At 43.6% G+C, this 19,349-nt stretch overlaps 3 protein-coding genes, 1 non-coding gene and 1 pseudogene across 8 annotated transcripts; 4 read left to right on the top strand and 1 right to left on the bottom strand.

Annotated features, from left to right (window-relative positions):
* The first annotated feature begins 108 nt into the window (after positions 1-108).
* Positions 109-6,194, top strand: LOC135581218 (protein NARROW LEAF 1-like; annotated as a pseudogene).
* Positions 6,195-8,665: 2,471 nt separating this feature from the next.
* Positions 8,666-10,105, bottom strand: LOC103999501 (uncharacterized protein PHLOEM PROTEIN 2-LIKE A4-like). 3 transcript variants are annotated; one of them, XM_018818285.2, is made up of 4 exons: positions 9,864-10,105; positions 9,672-9,793; positions 9,326-9,465; positions 8,666-9,234 (listed from the first exon to the last, which is right to left on the bottom strand). In XM_018818285.2, exons 3-4 carry the CDS (start codon positions 9,427-9,429, stop codon positions 8,820-8,822), a joined length of 519 nt encoding a protein of 172 aa, XP_018673830.2. In that variant the 5' UTR covers positions 9,430-9,465; positions 9,672-9,793; positions 9,864-10,105; the 3' UTR covers positions 8,666-8,819. The 3 variants fall into 3 exon arrangements, with proteins under 3 accessions (XP_018673830.2, XP_018673831.2, XP_018673829.2); XM_018818286.2 differs by having other exon boundaries at positions 9,672-9,781; XM_018818284.2 differs by lacking the exon at positions 9,672-9,793 and having other exon boundaries at positions 9,864-10,102.
* A 260-nt stretch (positions 10,106-10,365) lies between these two features.
* Positions 10,366-10,438, top strand: TRNAK-UUU (transfer RNA lysine (anticodon UUU)). The gene has a single exon. It is a non-coding gene; the product is annotated as a tRNA-Lys (tRNA).
* Positions 10,439-10,770: 332 nt separating this feature from the next.
* On the top strand, positions 10,771-14,041 carry LOC135648371 (peptidyl-prolyl cis-trans isomerase FKBP17-1, chloroplastic-like). 3 transcript variants are annotated; one of them, XR_010500941.1, is made up of 5 exons: positions 10,771-11,112; positions 11,876-11,998; positions 12,740-12,856; positions 13,117-13,323; positions 13,447-14,041. XR_010500941.1 is itself a non-coding variant. In XM_065166017.1 (4 exons), the coding sequence occupies exons 1-4, from the start codon at positions 10,807-10,809 to the stop codon at positions 13,237-13,239; spliced, it is 669 nt and encodes a 222-aa protein (XP_065022089.1). In that variant the 5' UTR covers positions 10,771-10,806; the 3' UTR covers positions 13,240-14,041. The 3 variants fall into 3 exon arrangements, 1 of the variants encoding a protein (XP_065022089.1); XR_010500940.1 differs by having other exon boundaries at positions 13,442-14,041; XM_065166017.1 differs by having other exon boundaries at positions 13,117-14,041.
* A 2,131-nt stretch (positions 14,042-16,172) lies between these two features.
* LOC103999568 (myb family transcription factor MPH1-like) lies at positions 16,173-18,205 on the top strand. The gene is made up of 5 exons (XM_009421354.3): positions 16,173-16,716; positions 17,081-17,157; positions 17,265-17,401; positions 17,473-17,557; positions 17,706-18,205. The coding sequence occupies exons 1-5, from the start codon at positions 16,452-16,454 to the stop codon at positions 17,940-17,942; spliced, it is 801 nt and encodes a 266-aa protein (XP_009419629.3). The 5' UTR covers positions 16,173-16,451; the 3' UTR covers positions 17,943-18,205.
* Positions 18,206-19,349: the final 1,144 nt, after the last annotated feature.

Below are 19,349 nucleotides of genomic sequence, written 5' to 3'. Positions count from 1 at the left end.
GGCAACTTTCTAACTTCCATCATAGTTCGTTCAGCTATCGTATTGAAACCACGTTAGATCCGTGCCATGCACACGACGACAAGTCTGCGGACCAAAACGCGCGACGTTGTGGGCTTCTCTGCAGACCTGATTGCAAAAGGCGGTGCCGTCCTCGAAACCGTAGCGGACGAGAGGTCGATGACTCTCCCCACGCACCACGGTAGGTACCTCGACTTGATCTTTCACGGGGGGTCGTCTCTACGCCATGGCCGGGTACGGAGGTCGATCGGTGGTGGTGTTTGTACGGGACAGCAAGGCAGGCTGGTGTGCGGTCGGACAGCTTGGGGACGCAGGCAGGCAGGCAGGCATTGTTATCGGGCAATACCGACTGTTTCTGCGTATCCACCGACGATCTACCTGAGCTGAGATCAAACCATCATGTCTACTCCACCGATAATAACCTCGTGACGCGGTATGATCGACGAACGTGTGCGTGTCTTTTGTTGTTCTTTTTCTCTCACTCTGTGAAAGGCTTCAGATGTCGTAACTGCTGCTCCAGTTTAGCTGTGGTGTGGTGTGTATTCCTGTCGGATCTAAGCTGTGATTAAGGCCATATCATGAGAAGCGAAGAGGGTGACCCAACCGAGACAGCAATAATTATTCCTTATGTTGGCCATGATGTTGAGATAAGAAGAACTCCAGTGGATGGAAAGATGGCTCCTTTCTAATTCGAGTGGTGACACTCGAATCCATGAAAATACTTATCCTTCGTAAAAGAATAAGATTACCATAAAAAAGTTGTGCCACTGAAGTAACTTTTTCATCTTTTCTTTGGTAATCTATGAACATTACAATGAATCTTTATCTTCGGTGATATGCGAAGTACTAATTGCAACAAAATCTTTACTGCTTCGAAATATGCACAAAGAAAATGTGTATCTTATCTTTCTACTACTTTATTACATCTGATACTTGTATATTCACTACAGTGGTTGCCTGCTCTCTCTCTCTCTCTCTCCTCCGATCTGGTGGCCAAGGTGGGGGCAGCTTTCCCCGTACCCACGGAGGCCTCCGAAACACCTGCGTAGGAGGATCCTTTGATCAAACCTTGTTTCGGTACCTTTCCATTTCATTTGATCGAGAGGTGAGTCTCTCTTCCACCTCCTAATTCTTCTGCTTCCTTCCAGAAAACCCTGCAAATATTGCTCGAGGCTTAAAGATTTGATCTTGTTACGTGCGACCGGAAGAGAAGGATCGGACTTGAATTTGATCGCCGCATCTGGTGTCTGCGAGGTGGGCTGAGAGAGGGTTCCATCTTGAGATGCTTGCCTGGAATTCATTAGGTTCGAGATTGTTGATCCGGGCCACTTTTCTTCCCTTTTCTCCGAGATCATTGTGCGCAAAGATCGATCTCGGAAGAAACGGTATCGCCTTTTCGCGCTTCTTACTCGCTGAAACTTCGTGAAAACTGTCACTCTTCTTCCTTCATATCACTTGCATGTCCTTTCCAATTCTGCATGACCTACACGCTTATTGCTATTGCAATTATTTGTTCTAATGCGCAATCTGTTTCTCATGTATCCACTTTTAGATTCCAAGTTCTGTGTGTGTGTGTGTGTTTTTTTTTTCACATGCAATTCACGATTACATTCATTCTGATTATTTTTGTGTGTAACATTTTTCTGATAATTTTTTTATTTTCATTATTTTCCTCTCCTTTGAGGATGAGTTTTGCTTTTCTTCTTTCAGGAAGGTAGGGAATGCAACTGAGAAACTCTCAAGTGTTACTATCATATGCTTTTCTTAGTTCTCATGTATCGTGTAGGTTTCTTCCTCTACTAAGATGATTTTTTTGGCAACTTTTAGGGCGTTTTTGCAATCCCTATATTCTCAATGGTTTATATAGTCTTCAATTCTATTTTGAGCATCCTGTCTAGAGATTCAAAGCATGGGGCCTTATTTTCTGGTTATCAGGTTTCACTTTCAATGGCAATTAGCCTATGCATGCTTGATTGCTCACAGATCAGTTTGATGTGGGCCTAGCATGTGCGATGAGGCTTTCGGAGACACAGGGGAATCACTGAGGATCAACGCAATCCAAGAGTTGGCCATGGCCATGGAGAGAAATTTATGCAACCACTTACCTTGTTGTGATCCATCTCCTCTCCAACCAGTTGCATCTGGTTGTCAGCACTCTGAAAGTAATGCTGCATTCTTTTCATGGCCTACCTCTACTCTAATGCATGGTGCTGCTGAAGATCGAGCTAATTATTTTGGGAACCTTCAGAAAGGTGTATTGCCGGGACGTCTTGGCCATCTGCCAACTGGGCAGCAAGCCACAACACTACTGGATTTAATGACAATAAGAGCATTCCACAGCAAAATCCTTCGTCGTTTTAGTCTTGGTACAGCAGTAGGCTATCGAATCAGGAAGGGGACATTGACTGACATTCCAGCAATTATTGTTTTTGTTGCACGGAAAGTTCACAAGAAATGGCTCAGCCATGACCAAATCCTGCCATCTGCTCTTGAGGTAATAAGAAATTCTTTTTCTGGTGGTTTGGTGTTATTAGATCGAGGATATATTTTAAGATACCTTTACAGACTATACCATGGTCATCCTCGAGGTCATTCTGACTTATGTAGTTGCTTGGCACCTTAATTATCTCGGTTATTCTTCACCGTATTGATACATGCTAATTTTGGCACGAGCAGGGACCAGGAGGTGTATGGTGTGATGTGGATGTTGTGGAATTTTCTTATTATGGTGTACCAACACCAACCTCCAAGGAACAATTGTACAATGAGCTTGTAGATGGTTTACGAGGCAGTGACCCGTGCATTGGTTCAGGGTCTCAGGTACTTCTTATGTAATGACATGGTTGAATATTTGTTAGCTCAGTTTTTATTTGCATGTGTAGAGTTACAAGCCTTGGACTGCATATCTATGAATACATCAATTTGCAATGCATGACTTCTGGGAATTTCATTAACCATGCAAATGATAGAAAAGATGCAGTTGTAGAAGTTCTAATGGAAAGTAACATTGGTTGCTTGATGAATGAGTATTATGTTGGTTACAGATTGTGCTCTCTGTTTTTATTTTCAGCCTATTGTGCTAGTTATCCATGCTGTTGTTGCAATATGCATAAAAACTGTTGCACCAACCAGTTAATAGTGAATTCCATGTTGTTCAGCGACACTAGTTCATATAATGCCAACACATCAAAGATAGAGTTCCATGTTGTTCTGTCCCTATCGCTTAGGGATGGGATCAAAATTTTTCTTTGTGCAGCGTGTGCAATGTTAAACTCATCAAATTCATGAATTTGTCCATGTTAATACTTGATCTGGTATGAGCTATCGGTTTCTACCTTGAAAACCTTTTACTCTTACTATCAGGTTGCGAGCCAAGAGACATATGGGACTTTAGGTGCCATCGTGAAAAGTCGTACAGGCAACAGACAAGTTGGTTTCCTAACAAACCGGCATGTTGCAGTTGATCTGGACTATCCTAAACAAAAGATGTTTCATCCCTTACCACCCAACCTTGGACCTGGAGTCTACCTAGGTGCTGTTGAGAGGGCAACATCTTTCATCACGGATGATGTTTGGTATGGGATTTATGCTGGAACAAACCCAGGTAATACAGCTAAAAATTTTGCTATTACATTGAATTAACTTGTATAGTATTGCCTTATATCTAGGTTCAACACCATGTTCTTTCTGATAAAAAGCTACCTTTTATTAAGAATGCTTCTTCATTTGTATGTCATGTCATGCTATCAATATAGGTATAGCTTTGTGATAAAAGATTTTAAAAGGAATGTAAACTCATGTATTGGAAGATGATTCGAAAGCTGAACATTTTGGTGCAACTGAAACCTGTACTACCTTGTTCAAGATTTAAATAAATACAATTGTTTCTTCCACAGGATAAAATGATGGAAAATCATTTAAGATATTACAAATATGTTCAAAGGAGACCTATATATGCCTTATCTGAACAAGATGAATCAATTAGTATTAGTAGTGCGAAGAAAGGTAGAGGGAATCATAGGAAAACATCACTAGAAAAATAAAAAGAGATTTGCATTATCTTTAATTGAACTAGAGATATTGTATTGTACATTCAATAGTGGGAAAAGATGCATGTATCCAAACTGAATAGTTTGGTCATCGTGACTTGTTGTTTTTTACTATACACATTTTGTGATCTTATGATTCCCAAACATGCCTCAAAATTTATCTAAATATGACTTTCTTGTTCCTGTTGAATAATGTTCTGGTTCCCAACATTCTTATTGCCTTCCGATGCACCTGCAGAGACCTTTGTTCGAGCCGATGGGGCATTTATAACCTTCGCTGATGACTTTGATATGTCTAGTGTTACTACTTCAGTGACAGGACTGGGTGAGATTGGAGATGTCAAGGTTATAGATCTGCAATCATCAATCAATGGCCTAATAGGGAGACAGGTGGTGAAGGTTGGAAGAAGCTCTGGATTGACAAATGGAATTGTTATGGCTTATGCTCTTGAATACAATGATGAGAAAGGGATATGCTTCTTCACAGATTTACTTGTTGTGGGTGAGAATCAGCACACATTTGATCTGGAAGGTGACAGCGGGAGCCTAATAATCCTAACAGGACAAGATGCTGAGAAACCTAAACCTATAGGTATCATTTGGGGTGGGACTGCGAATAGGGGGAGGTTGAAGCTTAAAAGTGGCCATGCTCCTGAGAATTGGACCAGTGGAGTTGATCTGGGTCGTCTTCTTGATCTTTTGGAACTTGATCTTATAACAACAAGCGAAGGACTTCAAGGTTTGCTATTTCACTTTTTCATCAAGCCATAAAATATTTCATATCACTGTGCAATATTTTCCTACCTTCCTCTGTGGAAACATTTATATATTTTGTTCCTTCACTTGTTATTAAAGATGCACTACAGGATCAAAGATTTGCTTTAGCAGCTGCTATCAATTCCAATGTCGGCAAATCATATCCAACTGTAGGGAACCTTCCAAATGAAAAGGCTAATGAGATTTATGAGCCCCTAGGCATTAACATTCAGCAGTTCCCTCCTGAAGGTGCTTCTGGTTCAGGAGCTGATGCACCTTTAGTAGCTATCGAGTTTCAGGTGGATACGGTTGAGGTTGCAAACAATGTGGAAGAGCATCATTTTATCCCGAACTTACTTAGCATGTCTCCTAAGCATCGCACTGAAGAAGGCAATCTGGAAAGGAAGAATGTGTCTGCACTAATAAACTTATCCGGTGAAGACCTTTGCGTTTCACTGCACTTGGGGGGATCAAGAACCTAAGAGACGGCATTCTGATCAACATGGAGAATAGAATTTTTTTAAAAGAAGCAGCTAAGTGTCATATGTGAACTACTTTTTTGAGTTTAATTTACAGAAGATATCAATATGGCATGGATGTGAAGTCAAATTAGGGTTAATTTTGCATTTTCTGATAGCTTTGGATTGAAGAAAGGCAATTCTCAAGGAATCTCTTGGGTTACAAAGGATGAGTGGAGCTAAAGTCAAGGATGGCATTCTTGATTCTACCTCTGCAGAAACCAGAAAGTGTCTCTTTTTATTTTGTCTCAGGAAAACAGGGCCTTTATTCTAGAATGTCTTGACCTGCAGACGCCCAGTATGTTGAAGATCAAGGCAAATCCAACTTTTGACAGGGATTTATTCCATCATATGCTAATCCCCAGCTGCCAAATTTGACTCTCAACTTGCTCTCCCTGTCACCACGGCAATTCATCTGATACTTGCAGCATGGATCTGATAGATAATTCAAGGTTTCGATGGTTACTGTTACTGGCTCCACTTCCAGTTTTCTGCGAGTGATTAATGTACACTGCAAAGTTATCATCATGAAGTTGATGGATTGAGCAATCAAATGGTCTGCCTGGGAAAAATGTGTTCAGATCTGGTGCAATTACTCTTCATATTTCGAGCAATCAAAATGAGCTGGGTAGGAGTTTCATGTTCTTCAAAGTATGGATGATCTTGATGTTACTACCAAGTATGTTTGTTATATGGAGCTTCAGCCCCCAACATTCAGCACAGCAATGCCTCTCTTTCTTTCTTTCTTTCTTTTTGTTGTTTCAGGAATTCCTTGTAGCAAGCACTGAACAATCATATGGTTTAAAGCTCTCTTGGAAATAAGAAAAAGATCAATCTGTGAAATTAAGCACTACATGAACAACCCAGTCTCACAGACACCAAATTCTCATACTAAAAATGTCATACTCAACATAGAGAACACACAAATGATAACTGCATCATGCAAAGTAGAGGTCTCGGTATATATCCTGCTGCTATCCTCAGAAGCACACATCCAGAACCCAGCAGCAACACAAGGCGGCACAGCTGCAACACAACCGAGGGCAGAGAGAGCCCCCATGTCAGAACAGGACCAAATTAACATGAAGAAGAAGAAGAAGATATTCTCGGATCAAGGAAAGCCTCTCACCATCCCTTCCAGAATCCATCGCCACGGCTCTTCGTCTCGATCGGAACCGGTGCTGAACTCAGGCCGCCATCCCTCGTCGGATAGCCTGCCGGCGGAGGCGCCACGTAAGTCGGTGCCTGCTCCGGCGGAGGGTAAGAACTGGGTGGTGGGGGATAAGCTGCATGTTTACGCACTTCGTTAGAGCGAGAGAAGCTGTTAAAGGAACGAGTTGAAGTAGCAGAAAAAGTTGCGTGCTTGTCTTCAACATCAACTGACACCACAGTGTTTGATCTAACACAGCGGACACAAAAATAACAGCTGCCGTTGCATGTTCATGATCTCTGAGAAAAGGGAAAGCTCGACTTCATTGCATGGAGAGAGGTATACCTTGAGGGGGAGGAGGAGGAGCCTGCTGCTGAGCATAGTAACTCATCTTGGGTCCGAATGGATTAAGCCACCAACACAGAAGAAGTTAGGCGTAGGAGTCGATGTCAAAGGATGAGAGGAAGACAGGCTGATATATAGAATACTCGGTCATTCATGTCTTCGTCGTCACGCACCAGACAAACGGGTCAGAGAAGCCAAGCGACGAAAGGACGCGGCATCTGCTTGTTTTGGATCTTCCTTTGCCCTCTCCTCGCCACTCTCAATCTAATCTACTCGATTTAACTTTCTTGACGATTATTATCGACTCAAATCGAGAGGATCGAAACGACGAGAGATCAATCGCTTCTGCCATCTTATTCAGACGCCAAACTTGACCATTTCATCATCAAATCTGTTATGGTTACGGAAGTAACTTTTTTAGTCGTGGCCTCGGGGCCAACGCGGCTTGTTCAGGGATCCGAATGTCGGGGATCTCGGGTGACGTCCCTCGGGGCAGCCGGGGTGGCCTGTCGCGGTAGTCCGGATGGAATGTAGCGTTGAGGAGGATGCGACCTCGCCTTCGTTCCTGCACGCAGGTCAGGTCGGAAGCTCCACCCAACCCCTCCGACGATCAAGTTAGCAAGGTCGTGGAGAGGATTTTGGAGGAAGAGATCCTCCAAGTGTGTTGTGCTTGTGTTTTCTCTGGTGAAGAAGTCTCCTCCCCCTTTGTTTAGAACTCGGAGGTATTTATATAGTAGTTTAGCGTTACCTGATGTGCCTGCTTGCAGGGGCAGGACAGTACCTCCCGTGGCGTCTGACATCGCCACTAGGGTTGCGTGGAGAACCGGGCTATCGCAGGATATGGACACGCCTCGGTCGGCGTGCTCTGTCTCGGTTGAGCGCACGGAGTCAAAGCTGAGGTTGTTGGCTGAGAGCTGGTGACGTTGGCGCACATCAGGTCGGCATTAATGCTTGCTCCCTCGGGCAGTGCGTCCACCTGGCGTGGCTGACGTCGTGGCACGTCACGCTGCCATTTTTGCCCTTATCATATTCCCCCCCACCGAAAGGAGCTATGTGTCGTTTGTCACGCAAGGGGAGTTCGATGCATGGCTTCTGTCTCCGGGTGAGCTGACCGTGCGGACGCAGTTTCGGGGAGAACGGAGCCGAGGGGTCGAGGAGCACGACGCAGGCGGGCTAGCCGCACAGGTGTGTCCTGGGTGGCGGGCAGACCGCGTAGGCGTGGTCACGAGGGCCATGCGGCCGAGAAGCACGATGCAGGCGGGCAGGCCGCGCAGGTCTATCTCGGGAACATGGGGCCAAGGAACACAGCGCAGGCAGGCTGGGGCCGCGCATGTGTGGTCACGGGTGGCGTAAAGCCGGAGAGCCGAGGAGCACGACGCAGGCGGGCTGGCCGCGCAGGCGTGTCCCGGGTGGCGTGAAGTCGAAGAGCACGACGCAGGCGGGCTGGCCGCGCAGGCGTGGTCTCGGGTGGCGTAAAGTCGAAGAGCCGAGGAGCACGACGCAGGCAGGCTGGCCGCGCAGGCGTGTCCCGGGCAGTGCGTCCACCTGGCGTGGCTAACATCGTGGCACGTCACGCTACCATTTTTGCCCTTATCAAAATCCAAATCAAGCGGATGACTGGATTCGTCGTCGTCGGAGGAGATGAGATCGATAGGCTTTGCAGCGACTTGGATAAATCTGCATCGTTAGAAATGGTTCCAAAAAGAAGCACAAAAAGAGCCAGCAGCAAATCTTTGCATGTCAAAGTTGAATGATCTGGCTTGATTCGATCCCCTGTCAGTACAGTACATATTTCATCATGCTGTTCTCCATGTTCTTTATTATCACCCTTTACGAAGTTTGCATTCATTCCATGAAACACATCAAGTTTATAGCTCGGATAACATGGTTCGTCGAAAGGGAAGAAGCAATGATCCCAACACAGAACATCAAACAAAGGGCAAATACAATAAATACTGAGATCCAGAAGAAGCTTTTGGTGATCTAATCGGTGGTGTCAGACTTGTGAAGCTTAAGAGTGACGCCGGCGAGAAGAATGCCACCCTTCCACCTCTGGCTCTTGATTTCATACATGCCGAACTTGACCTCTCCTTTCTTCTCAGTTTTAGGTACTGTGAACCGGCCACCATGGATCTGTTGCCACCCGCTAGTACGTTTTCTGTATGACTCCAGCCTCTCATCTCTCGCATAGTCCTCAGCTGGGATTGGGGTGTTCACTTGGAAGGTGACGGGGACGCCATGCCACCCGAAAGCATCGACCTTAAACTTGATGTTGTACAAAATCTCACAAGTCTCGTAACCATCGAACACTTTCTTGTATTTCTCGTGATCCAGGTCCAGCGTCTTTGTTGCTTCCAGCCAACTCACCTGATTGAGCTCTGCGTATTCACAGAGCCGGCTGACATCCAAGATGAGCGTGCAGGTGTAGTCAGCAGAGATGATCTTAACAGCGTGTCACATAAAAATGGAAGACAATCTAAATCTCATACTTCTCTGGATCTATGGAAAGCTCACGAAGCTCTTCCTCGGAAAGCGGATGCCACTTCCAGAATCTATCATCGTCGCCCCAACTTATATTCATGCCTCTTGTCATGATGTGGTACCTTCCTTCTTCACCGCTCCATTCATTCTGTTCCACAGAGATCACGATGGTTGTCGATCTTAAATAAGCTACGAATATATATTTATGCATGAAAACACTAGGAAAGCTTGGGTAGATATCATCTTTCGGATCTCCTCTTCTCTTTTATTTGTACTCCTTCCTCGCCCTCAACAAAGAACACAAAGGGAAGTAAGTAAAACAGATGAGTTGACTTCCGACTCGTGATTACATACATACAACAATAGTCACCGATCCGTCTTGCACGAGCACGAACAAGGATCAGATCCACGATCTCAAGTAGCGATCGGCGTGCATAAGATGCTGTGACCGGATCTAATTACAGCTATGAACGAACCTATCACAGAAATAGAAACCTGAAAAACAAATCTGATGAACAGAAAACTCCTACTTTTCTTCTCACTTACAGGAACAGGAGGAGCGACCTCCTGAGATGGCTCGCCGCGTTCATCATCACGTTTCCGATGGCTCATCCAGCTCCCTTCCTCCTTGCTCCTCGGTCTTCTCTGCGCTGCCTCCCTGCGTCCTCCGACACGCTGGTTTCCACCACAACGAAGACTTTTCTACAATGAGCTGCACAGCATAGTCGCCTTTACCAAAGCAGGATGGGGATGTTTATCCGCCCCCTCCGAGTCAACAATTACTTGGTCGTTCGAGTGGCCAACCGATGGCTTGCGGCAGTTTTACCGCACGACGCGGCCGTGGAGGATAAGATCAACAGATGAAGCCCTGATTGATGCTTTCTTCCGGGCCCGCCACCGGATGCCGACGCCGAGTATAATAATGGCTACTTTCTCGCTGGCCGTCGCCATCGACGCGTTTGTTCGTGTCGACGCATCAACTTGTCGATCGCAACGCGGTTTCTCATAGACATCCTCTAGAAATATTTTATTCTGCTCATTATCAAAAGCCGTCTTAGCTCAGCCGGTAGAGCGCGTGGCTTTTAACCACGTGGTCGTGGGTTCGATTCCCACAGACGGCGTTTTTAATTCATCTTAGTCTATTGCATATTATTCTACATAATAAAAATTTATCTTTTTCGTTTGTTAAATATTATTATTCTGCATCATAACAAATTAATTATAAGATTTTTTGATAATAAATACCAAATTCAAAGTTAATCTATCTCACTTCAAATTGAGATATATCGATGGCAAGCATAGAAAGAAGAACTTTGATGCCTTAGTCTCATCTGTTAAAATTGAATTATCAATTCTGGAATAATTATTTCAATTCAAAGTTAATAATAATTCTGGAATAATTATTTCAAGTATTTATCTCAATTATTTTTCTTTTTATGTGGATTCCTTTTGATTTCGGAGTCGATCACCAGCAAAACAGAACACGACAATGGGCACCGCCCTCTACCCTCCGCTCTCCGCCTCTCCGCTCTCCTCGTCCAATCCCCACTTCCCTCCTAAACCCGTCACGCCTCTGATTCCACGCCTGACCACGAGAAGGTCTCTGCTGGCCTCGTCCGCCGCCTTCCTCTCGTCGGTGCCCCTCCTCGACCTCCCCCCTTCCGCCGCTGCTCTGCCGCCGCCGTCGCCGCCGGCTCCTTCGGCCCCGGCCTTCTTCGAGATCCCTGGCTCTGGCGGAGTGAAGGCCCTCGACCTCCACGTAGGTTCCGGTGAAACCCCCATCGACGGCGATCAGGTAATCCTGGAGTGGCGCCATTCTCTTGTTGCTTCTTCCCTCCATTCTCCTGTTTCTCTAACATAAATCTGGTTGTATCGTGCGACGAATGATGGTTATATTTCTTCAGGTGTTTAAACCTCGTAACCTACTGATTGATTTAGTTTGAACATGGAGGTCCCGGAAACCAAGTGTTCAATACTTTTTTATCAAGGAGACTCACGGTTTGAGTTTCAATAAAGAGAGCAAGTTATATTTGAGACCACATGCGTGCCGATTGATCTTGTTGGTAAAGAGCTTTTCATTTACATATAGATGCATTCTTGGTCTGGTTATATATCGTCCCATCCCATCAAAGGAAGCTTTCCGAATGTGTTGTAACGAATTGCAATTACTTTAAAGAATTTTAGTGAGAATAACGTTGGAATTATATTGATCGAATTCAAGTTTAATGTAGAATTTGTGTTTGTTTTCTTCGGTTCATGCCTAAAACTTTTTTTGTTATTGTTATTTTTGGTCAAAATATCCAGTATAGACAAATCTGTTTTCATTTATAGTACTAAGAAAAAAGTTGTATGTAACTTTGTCCATGTTTTATCTATGTGAATCTTGACTTGCTGGTCGGGTGTGGGCTTTTCTTTTCCTGGCTACTAACATAGCCATTTCTTTAGTCTTTTCTTGTATATGCTCGTTTCCTATACTATTATGCAGATAAATTCCAATAGCGGTTAATTTCCTAGCTTAAGATCAAGTATGCTGACCGGTTCTGCTTATTATTATCAAGGTATCTATTCATTACTATGGAAGGTTGGCAGCAAAACAAGGATGGCGATTTGACTCAACCTATGATCACAAGGATACGATGGGTGATCCTGTTCCGTTTCTATTTGTTCTTGGATCTGGAAAGGTACACTAGATTTTATATTTAACAAAATCAATTTTATTTATCAAAATCGATTTTTATTACTGGACCTCGGTGCTGTTTAAGGAGTATGCGTATGTTGCTTTAAGCCACATTGCACAATTTATTGCTTGTTACGCTGTTGTGATCTTTGGGCATTAGCTCAAACATTACTTTTGCCACCAATCATGCGGGTTTCTTATTGGATGATATACGATTATCTCTCTGTTAATTTGCTGATTTAATGAGAAGAGAGGAAGTATTTTTGTTTTAATTCAATCTAAAAAAGGATGATGTACGGCAGCAACAACAAAAGACTGGATCAAGCCAATGTAATATCTATTGAGCTGAATATTTTACCGGCTATCGAACTCCGTGTAACCTAATATCTTGTTAACTCGAGACTGTCCTGAAAAGTATAAGGTGGTTGCAGTTGATTGTAGTAGAAGACTTTAGACCTGCTTTGATACAAGAAAAAACATATAATGTTTTTGAAGATTTAATGATCTTCAAAGGCATTATTTCTGTAAATATGTGCGCGAGGATGTTGAGGTGGATGTGAGGTAAAAGCTGCAGGAGAGTTTGCAAGAAGCAAATTAGATACAGTATGAATAACTATGTTACAAGACAGGCGAGAGGGGAAATCGGCTGCAAAACAGCAATGTAGAGTCATTTAGATTTTGGGTTAAGAAGGCTTTGTCTTTATGTCTATGATCATCCCGTTTGAACTGCTTTATGTTCATATAGGTTATCTCTGGCATTGAAGCAGCGGTGAAGTCAATGAAGGTAGGAGGTACTCGACGTGTCATTATACCACCATCACAAGGATATCAGAACACATCCCAGGAACCAATACCACCGAATGTATGTAGTTTACTCTCCACCGAGGCACTTGTTTCTTTAGCTCCTGCAAAAACCTGCCTCATTCTGAAGCTTCTTATTGCCTTGTACATATTGCAGCCTTGAGGACATCCTCAAGAAGCATCAGTATATCTATTCTAGGGCATGCATTCAACTCTTGGTCTTTGAACTTGTCTATGCACCAATGTCGAGAATTAGATTAATTTCAATATTAAGTTGGACTTGTCGAGCTATCTTATGTTTCAACTTCCTCTGATCTGCAGTTCTTTGATCGGCAAAGGCTGTTTACCACCATATTCAACCCGACGCGTCTTGCCAATGGAGAAGGCTCAACACTTGGCACTCTCATATTTGACATAGAACTTGTTAGCTCAAGGCATTCGTGAAGGCACTTGGCTGCCTTTTTTTTCCTATTATTCATTTGGCTGACAAGTTACAGATAAACCTATATCGAAGTACTTATTCCTGAGGTACTCATCCCATCCCTTCTTTTTCTACCTATCCATTACGGAGGCATCCAAGGGTGGGTTTGGATTGAGATACTATGGACACGAATATTCATTGGGATCTAACCTTGTCTTCATGAAGGTCAGTTGTCGGTTGAAGAGCAGAAGGATTCAGAAAAGCAAGTCACTGGGATCCAAGAGAGGGTTTGCATCGGATAGAATCGATAACAAGTTGAGGCCAATAGTATTTAGCATTTTGAATCGGGCTTACGCTGTATATGCTACTAATAATTTATGCTGTTGTGTAAACCTGATGATTCACCACAAATAAGCCACGCAAGGAAGAAGTGTGTTGGAAGCAGGGATAGCAAGCATTTGAGGACATCCGAAGCACTATTCATACGTTTGTGATTTCATGTTTTCAGATGAAAAGACAGGGAGAACCGTGATGTGGCTCACCGAGTATGATAAAGAAAATAGCAGGAAGTCTTCCTCGGATGCTAGCATGCATCTTGTTTGATGAGGCAGAAGAGTCTGCAGGTACTGATTCGAGACTAAATCTATTGAAACGCAAAACATTGTTACCTCTGATTTTGCATGTTAATTTATATGTACATGTATTGTTTGTTCTTCTGATTCATTTTGTGAAGACTGAGGAGATCATCGTTGGTGGTGGTGGTGATCTTTTGTAATCGCATATTGTTAGTGGAATATACCCTAAGAAAAAGAAATATATTTGAGATATGCATTTAATATATATATATATATATATATATATATATATATATATATATATCAAATATGAATTGATATTTAATTAATAATTTTTAAATCACATTTGTAAATGCTCATATTATTACCTTGTGGTAGTATTAATTAGCATCTTTAGCATTTGTTTTTATCTATTATTTATTAAAAACTCAATGCAATTTCATAATTATACATTCACTCAGACTCTTTTCTCTATAAAAAAAAAAAATACATTAAATGTGTTTTCAAATGCATCCTACGAAAGACTTAGACATCGATTTCGCCTTTCGTTCGAGTTAAGTCTACAAAGTTCTTCAAAGAATATTTAAAAGTATTTGTGCTCACTCTTTTTTTGTTGTTATTAGGATATTTGAGACTCAAATTATCGGCTAGAATTATTTCAATGAGAGGGGTAAAAAAAAAAAAAACACATCACTCTTAGTTGGACATACATATACTTTAATGGTTTATCTCAATTTAATATAGGAGCTAAATAAGTGGTGTGGTTGGAATTGGAACAGCTTGCGACTTGGACAAATACGCTAATCCATGGAAATGGAAATGGAAATGGTCCCAATATATATAATTTTGTAATGGGAATCAACGATCTCCAAACCTAACGATCTCCAAACCTAATTGATGAGGATAATAATTATGATAAGATTAGTAATTATGATAAGACTTAGTTGATGTCAGATGAGGCTTTATGTCTCGATCGACGTGATAATACTTGGTCAAACGAACCAAAACGTCGGTCGAGGTGTATTAACGTCTACTCAGGTTCGGTTCTTTATGTCACGTCAACACCAATGTCAGATGCTATACCTATAAATACCCTTGTATTCTGAACGGGAAAGAGGAGGAGAGACACCAAAAAAGATATCTTCATCTGAAATCCCCTTCACATCAACTAACTTGATCATCGGAGGGGTCGGGCTGAGCACCCCAACCCGACCTTTATGCAGGTGTAAAACCGACAGGACGCGCAGGCGATGAGTTTTTACCCGGAGAGGATAGCGACCCCATCCCAATCGAATCCTCACGAGCGGTCGCCTCAGCAATCTCGGGACACGTCCCCGGGAGATTCCCCATTATCCGGACCTGAATCAAGTCACATCGGCCCCGAGGCCACGACTTAAAGTTGTTTATACCAACACTAATAATCCACGGCGTCTCGATAAACCAACCCAGACTCGATCATCGAGTCAATTATCGGAGCCCGCAAATTCAATGTTTGTAGGCAGAGACTTGGAATTCCATGGCTGCCTACTACTTATTGGTGTTGGACTTGTCTAAACGCTGAAATGTGGCTCTCGTGGCTGTCATCACAACCTTACAAAAAAGTACAACCGCGGTTGGAGTCGATGGAAAGAAGAATTCCAGCCGCACGACACATTCATTAACAGTAGCCATCTCCATCGAGAACGCTGCTGGATTCACTCCCCAACACCAATATCTTCCCCCAAAGCAAATTCCTCGCAGGTTTGGATGAACCAAAGAGAGGAAGAAGATGATGATGATGAGCTCTGCCACATGCACCTCTCGAAACCATAGCTTAATGTCGCCGTTAATTAATCCGTCTCTTTGCTCTGACCAAACAAAGCCTTTTGTCATCGTCACCTATAGGCGGTGCCGACCTCTGTAGCAGGTTCCTTTATTTGCGGTGCCCCCAACTCCCAGGCTTCCTTCCCATCGATGGGAAGAAGAAGAAGACAACAAAAAAGGGAAAGCAATCCAACTGGCTGGCTACCACGCGTGACGACGGCCTCGGAGAGTTTCACACTGCCTTCACGTTTTTGCTGCGGTCTACCGGTTCAGACAGTGGACAACCTACTACATCTTTCATGTGCAGGAAAAAGGAGCTCACCGCGGGCTATCAAGTCAAGCTGGAGACGTGACCAAGAAAATAGAGAGTTGATGGAGACAAAACAATTTCCATTAAACAATGCCACACTTTTCTCTCTTTCTTTCTTTCTTTCTTTCTTTCTTTCTTTTATATATACATATAAATATCAATATAAATATAAATATAAATGGGGACATGGAAAAGGAAGCAGCAAAAGTTGCAGCACATCATCATCATCATCACATGTGAAAAATGCAGGTTGGAAGGAACTTGGGGTTGCTAGCATGACACGTTTGCTGGTCATATTACCCTAAGCTTCGTGAACGGGGAAACAGCGGTTCACCCCAAAAAGCTCGTACTCAATTGTGGGAGAGTCTCTTGTTGTCGACACAGATAGATACTACCCAAAGTTTGCATTATGTCATGGATGTCGTAAGGTGGGAAAGAACAGGGCGTACCTTTCTCAGACCAGAATTTTGTTCTGCTTTTTGGAGAAATAAAACATGTTTGACTGGAACAAGTCACAAGAGCCCAACCTACATATAGAAGCTATCGGATGAATTGCAGTTCCGATTTCTTGTGTTGGATCGGAGCAGGTGGTAGTAATCATTCTGCACCAGCTCAAAGAGAGAGAGACGAAGAAGAAGAAGAAGAAGAAGAAGAAGAAGAAGAAGAAGAAGAAGAAGAAGAAGAAGAGATGACATGCCTGGTAAGGAGAGGGGTGAGACAGTACAACAAATCAGAAACACCGCGTATTCGGTGGACGGAGGAGCTTCATGTCCGCTTCGTTGATGCTGTCCATGTTCTTGGAGGACGGAACAGTAAGTCTATATACCCTTAACTGCAACTCTTATCTATCTATCTATCTATCTATCTATCTATCTAAATTGTAATTCTAGTACACGATTATAAGAATACTGATAGCCTCATAGCCGCTTCTTCGAAGCCGTAGGCAGAAGTAGAAATCCTGAAGCTCTCTCTTTCCCCACCGCTTAAACATTCATTGCAAGAATGTCGAAGCGTATAAGATGATGAATCAAATGGGCATATCGTTTTCACTGTCATAACATGGGAATGCGAAAACTGTATGCTTCGTTGTAATCAAAGCGACGGTAGCACCAAGAAGAAGAGATTAATTAATTAGGTCGTGCTGATCTCAATTCCATCCTACTTGTTTGTCCGCAGAAGCAACTCCAAAGCAGATTCTACAGCTGATGGGTGTGAAGGATCTGACCATATCTCACGTCAAAAGCCACCTGCAGGTATGTATGTATGTTCCCATCCATCCTTCCTTAATTCTCTCTCTCTCTCTCTCTCTCTCTCTTTCTCCTTGCAACTCTCACCGTGTGTCTGTCTTCTTCCGTGATAGATGTACAGAATCACGAGCAGCTCAGCCAAACTTGCAGATAATCTGAAAAGGCCAAGGAGACCACCGCATGATTCATCAGGTCTTCCCGAAGATCCACACCGGAGCTCCGCATTCATCTGCGAGTACATATTCCGAATGTAGGTGTCGAGCTCCCCCACCCACCATATCTAGTGTGACGCTCTTTAACGCTCGTGTAAGACTTGTGCAGGCCGTCGGTGGAAGAGTTGCTGAGAGAGTGGGTCTCGAGGAAGAGCAACATTCATCCAGATCCGGTGTCGGACCAGAATCACAAGGTTTGCTCTCCCCATTAAATCGAATCTACCTCATCATCATGCTTACGGATCAACTTCCTCCAAACAAACTGACACATGAATCCCATCTATCTTCACCATTTTATCTTTTGGAAAATATTAAAAGAACAAAAAAAAATCTTTAATGCAGATGGAAGAAGAGATGGACGACTGCGAGCTGACTCTCTCATCGGTCAACCATCACAAGTCAACAGAGACTGATTCGGGTTCGAGTATACACTCCTCGGGTGCAACTGAAGTTGCAGTTCCGAGGAGCACCATTTCGGGTGACGGCTCCACCGGCTGTGGAGACTCGGCTGCCAACCACCTCCTCAACTTGGAGCTGACCATCGCATCTCCTGGCGGTTCCCGTCAACTGGTTTTATAGCTGTCGAAGGAGAAGAAGAATTGAAGGGCAAACATACTCGATCTTGGTTTCAGCAATCTGTCGGACCGACGACCCGGTATCATCGGAACAAATAATACGAATGGATCGTATCATATACGATCCATGGCCGGACCCCCAAAAAAAAAACAACAAAATACCGATGTACGTAACGTACTGATGCGACCGATATCTGAAACCAAGTGGTCTTTTGTATGAACGATTGCCGTGTTCCATTCATATCATATCATCCATCTTTCCATTCAGTTCTGCAGAATCAAATCAATCCAAAACTTGTCAAGATTTAATTGCATATCAATATTTATATAAAGCTATTTATATTTAGATGAAGAAAAGTTGTTCACATACTCCTACAAATTCACAAAATAAATCATCTCACAATAAAGCCATTTTTTTTTTTAATGTTTATTAGACTTGAAGAAAAGCACATAATGATATAAATAAAGCTCATTATAGTATTATACTATTTTATTACGGCAAAACAACCATCGGTTGCAGCAAGAAAAACACATTACGCTCCCGATTAAGGGTTTCCACGGCACGTTCTTCACATGCCTCGTGTCCTCTGCTTCCCTCACCAGTCATCATCGTTCATCGACGAATGGGGAAAACTACGACTATTTATGTGTTTTAATGGCACAACAGAGTTTGCATTCGATCAAGAAAACTCAAGACCGAGATGGAAGATACGATGAATCATAGATCGAAGAATAAAAAACAGATCACGCTCAGCCTGCAATCGAACGAAAGAAAAGAAAGCACCATAAGCCAATCGATTTTCAAGCGAGAACAAGAAGATGCAAGCAAATCAGGCACCGAACCGCCTCACGTTCATCTCAAGCGTGGCATGGAACAAGCGGTCGGTCGAGACGGGAGAGCTTGTCCCGGAGATGCTCGATCGCGCGGTCCCGGTCGGCTACCTTCTGGCGCAGGCGCCCGGGAAGAGATCGCCAAGGAGGCGATCGGCCTCGCGAGGTGGAGCCGGTCGCAAGGGTCAGCGGGGATCGCCGCGAGGATCTCGATGCCATCGCTTGCGGAAGGAATCGGCCCGAAACCTAGCACTCGATCGGAAGAATGCTAGGGTTTTGGTATGTCGTCGGAGGAAAAAGGGAGCCGAGCCCGGGAGTCGCCTTCGATCCCGCTTGCAGCATTCGAAAAGGGACGCGGGGGTGCGTGTAATTCTCGTTTTTCACTTGTGTTCTCGTTTTTCTACCCGAAAAGAATACCTGCCCTGTTAGATGGAGCAAACAATGGCCCCCACGGTTTTCTCTGATCACAAGACTCTTGACGCTACCGAGTTATCGTTGAAACGAGAAAAGTCGTTGTCCGTTTGGATCGGGACGTGTGACGTCATTACCTTCCGAATGGAAGCAGGGGACCCACCGCAAC

This window comes from Musa acuminata, chromosome BXJ3-9 (assembly GCF_036884655.1).
Source record: "Musa acuminata AAA Group cultivar baxijiao chromosome BXJ3-9, Cavendish_Baxijiao_AAA, whole genome shotgun sequence".
NCBI classification, from domain to species: Eukaryota; Viridiplantae; Streptophyta; class Magnoliopsida; order Zingiberales; family Musaceae; genus Musa; species Musa acuminata.
The sequence above is the reverse complement of the archived record's forward strand: the minus strand, read 5'-3'. Positions and strand labels throughout refer to the sequence as shown.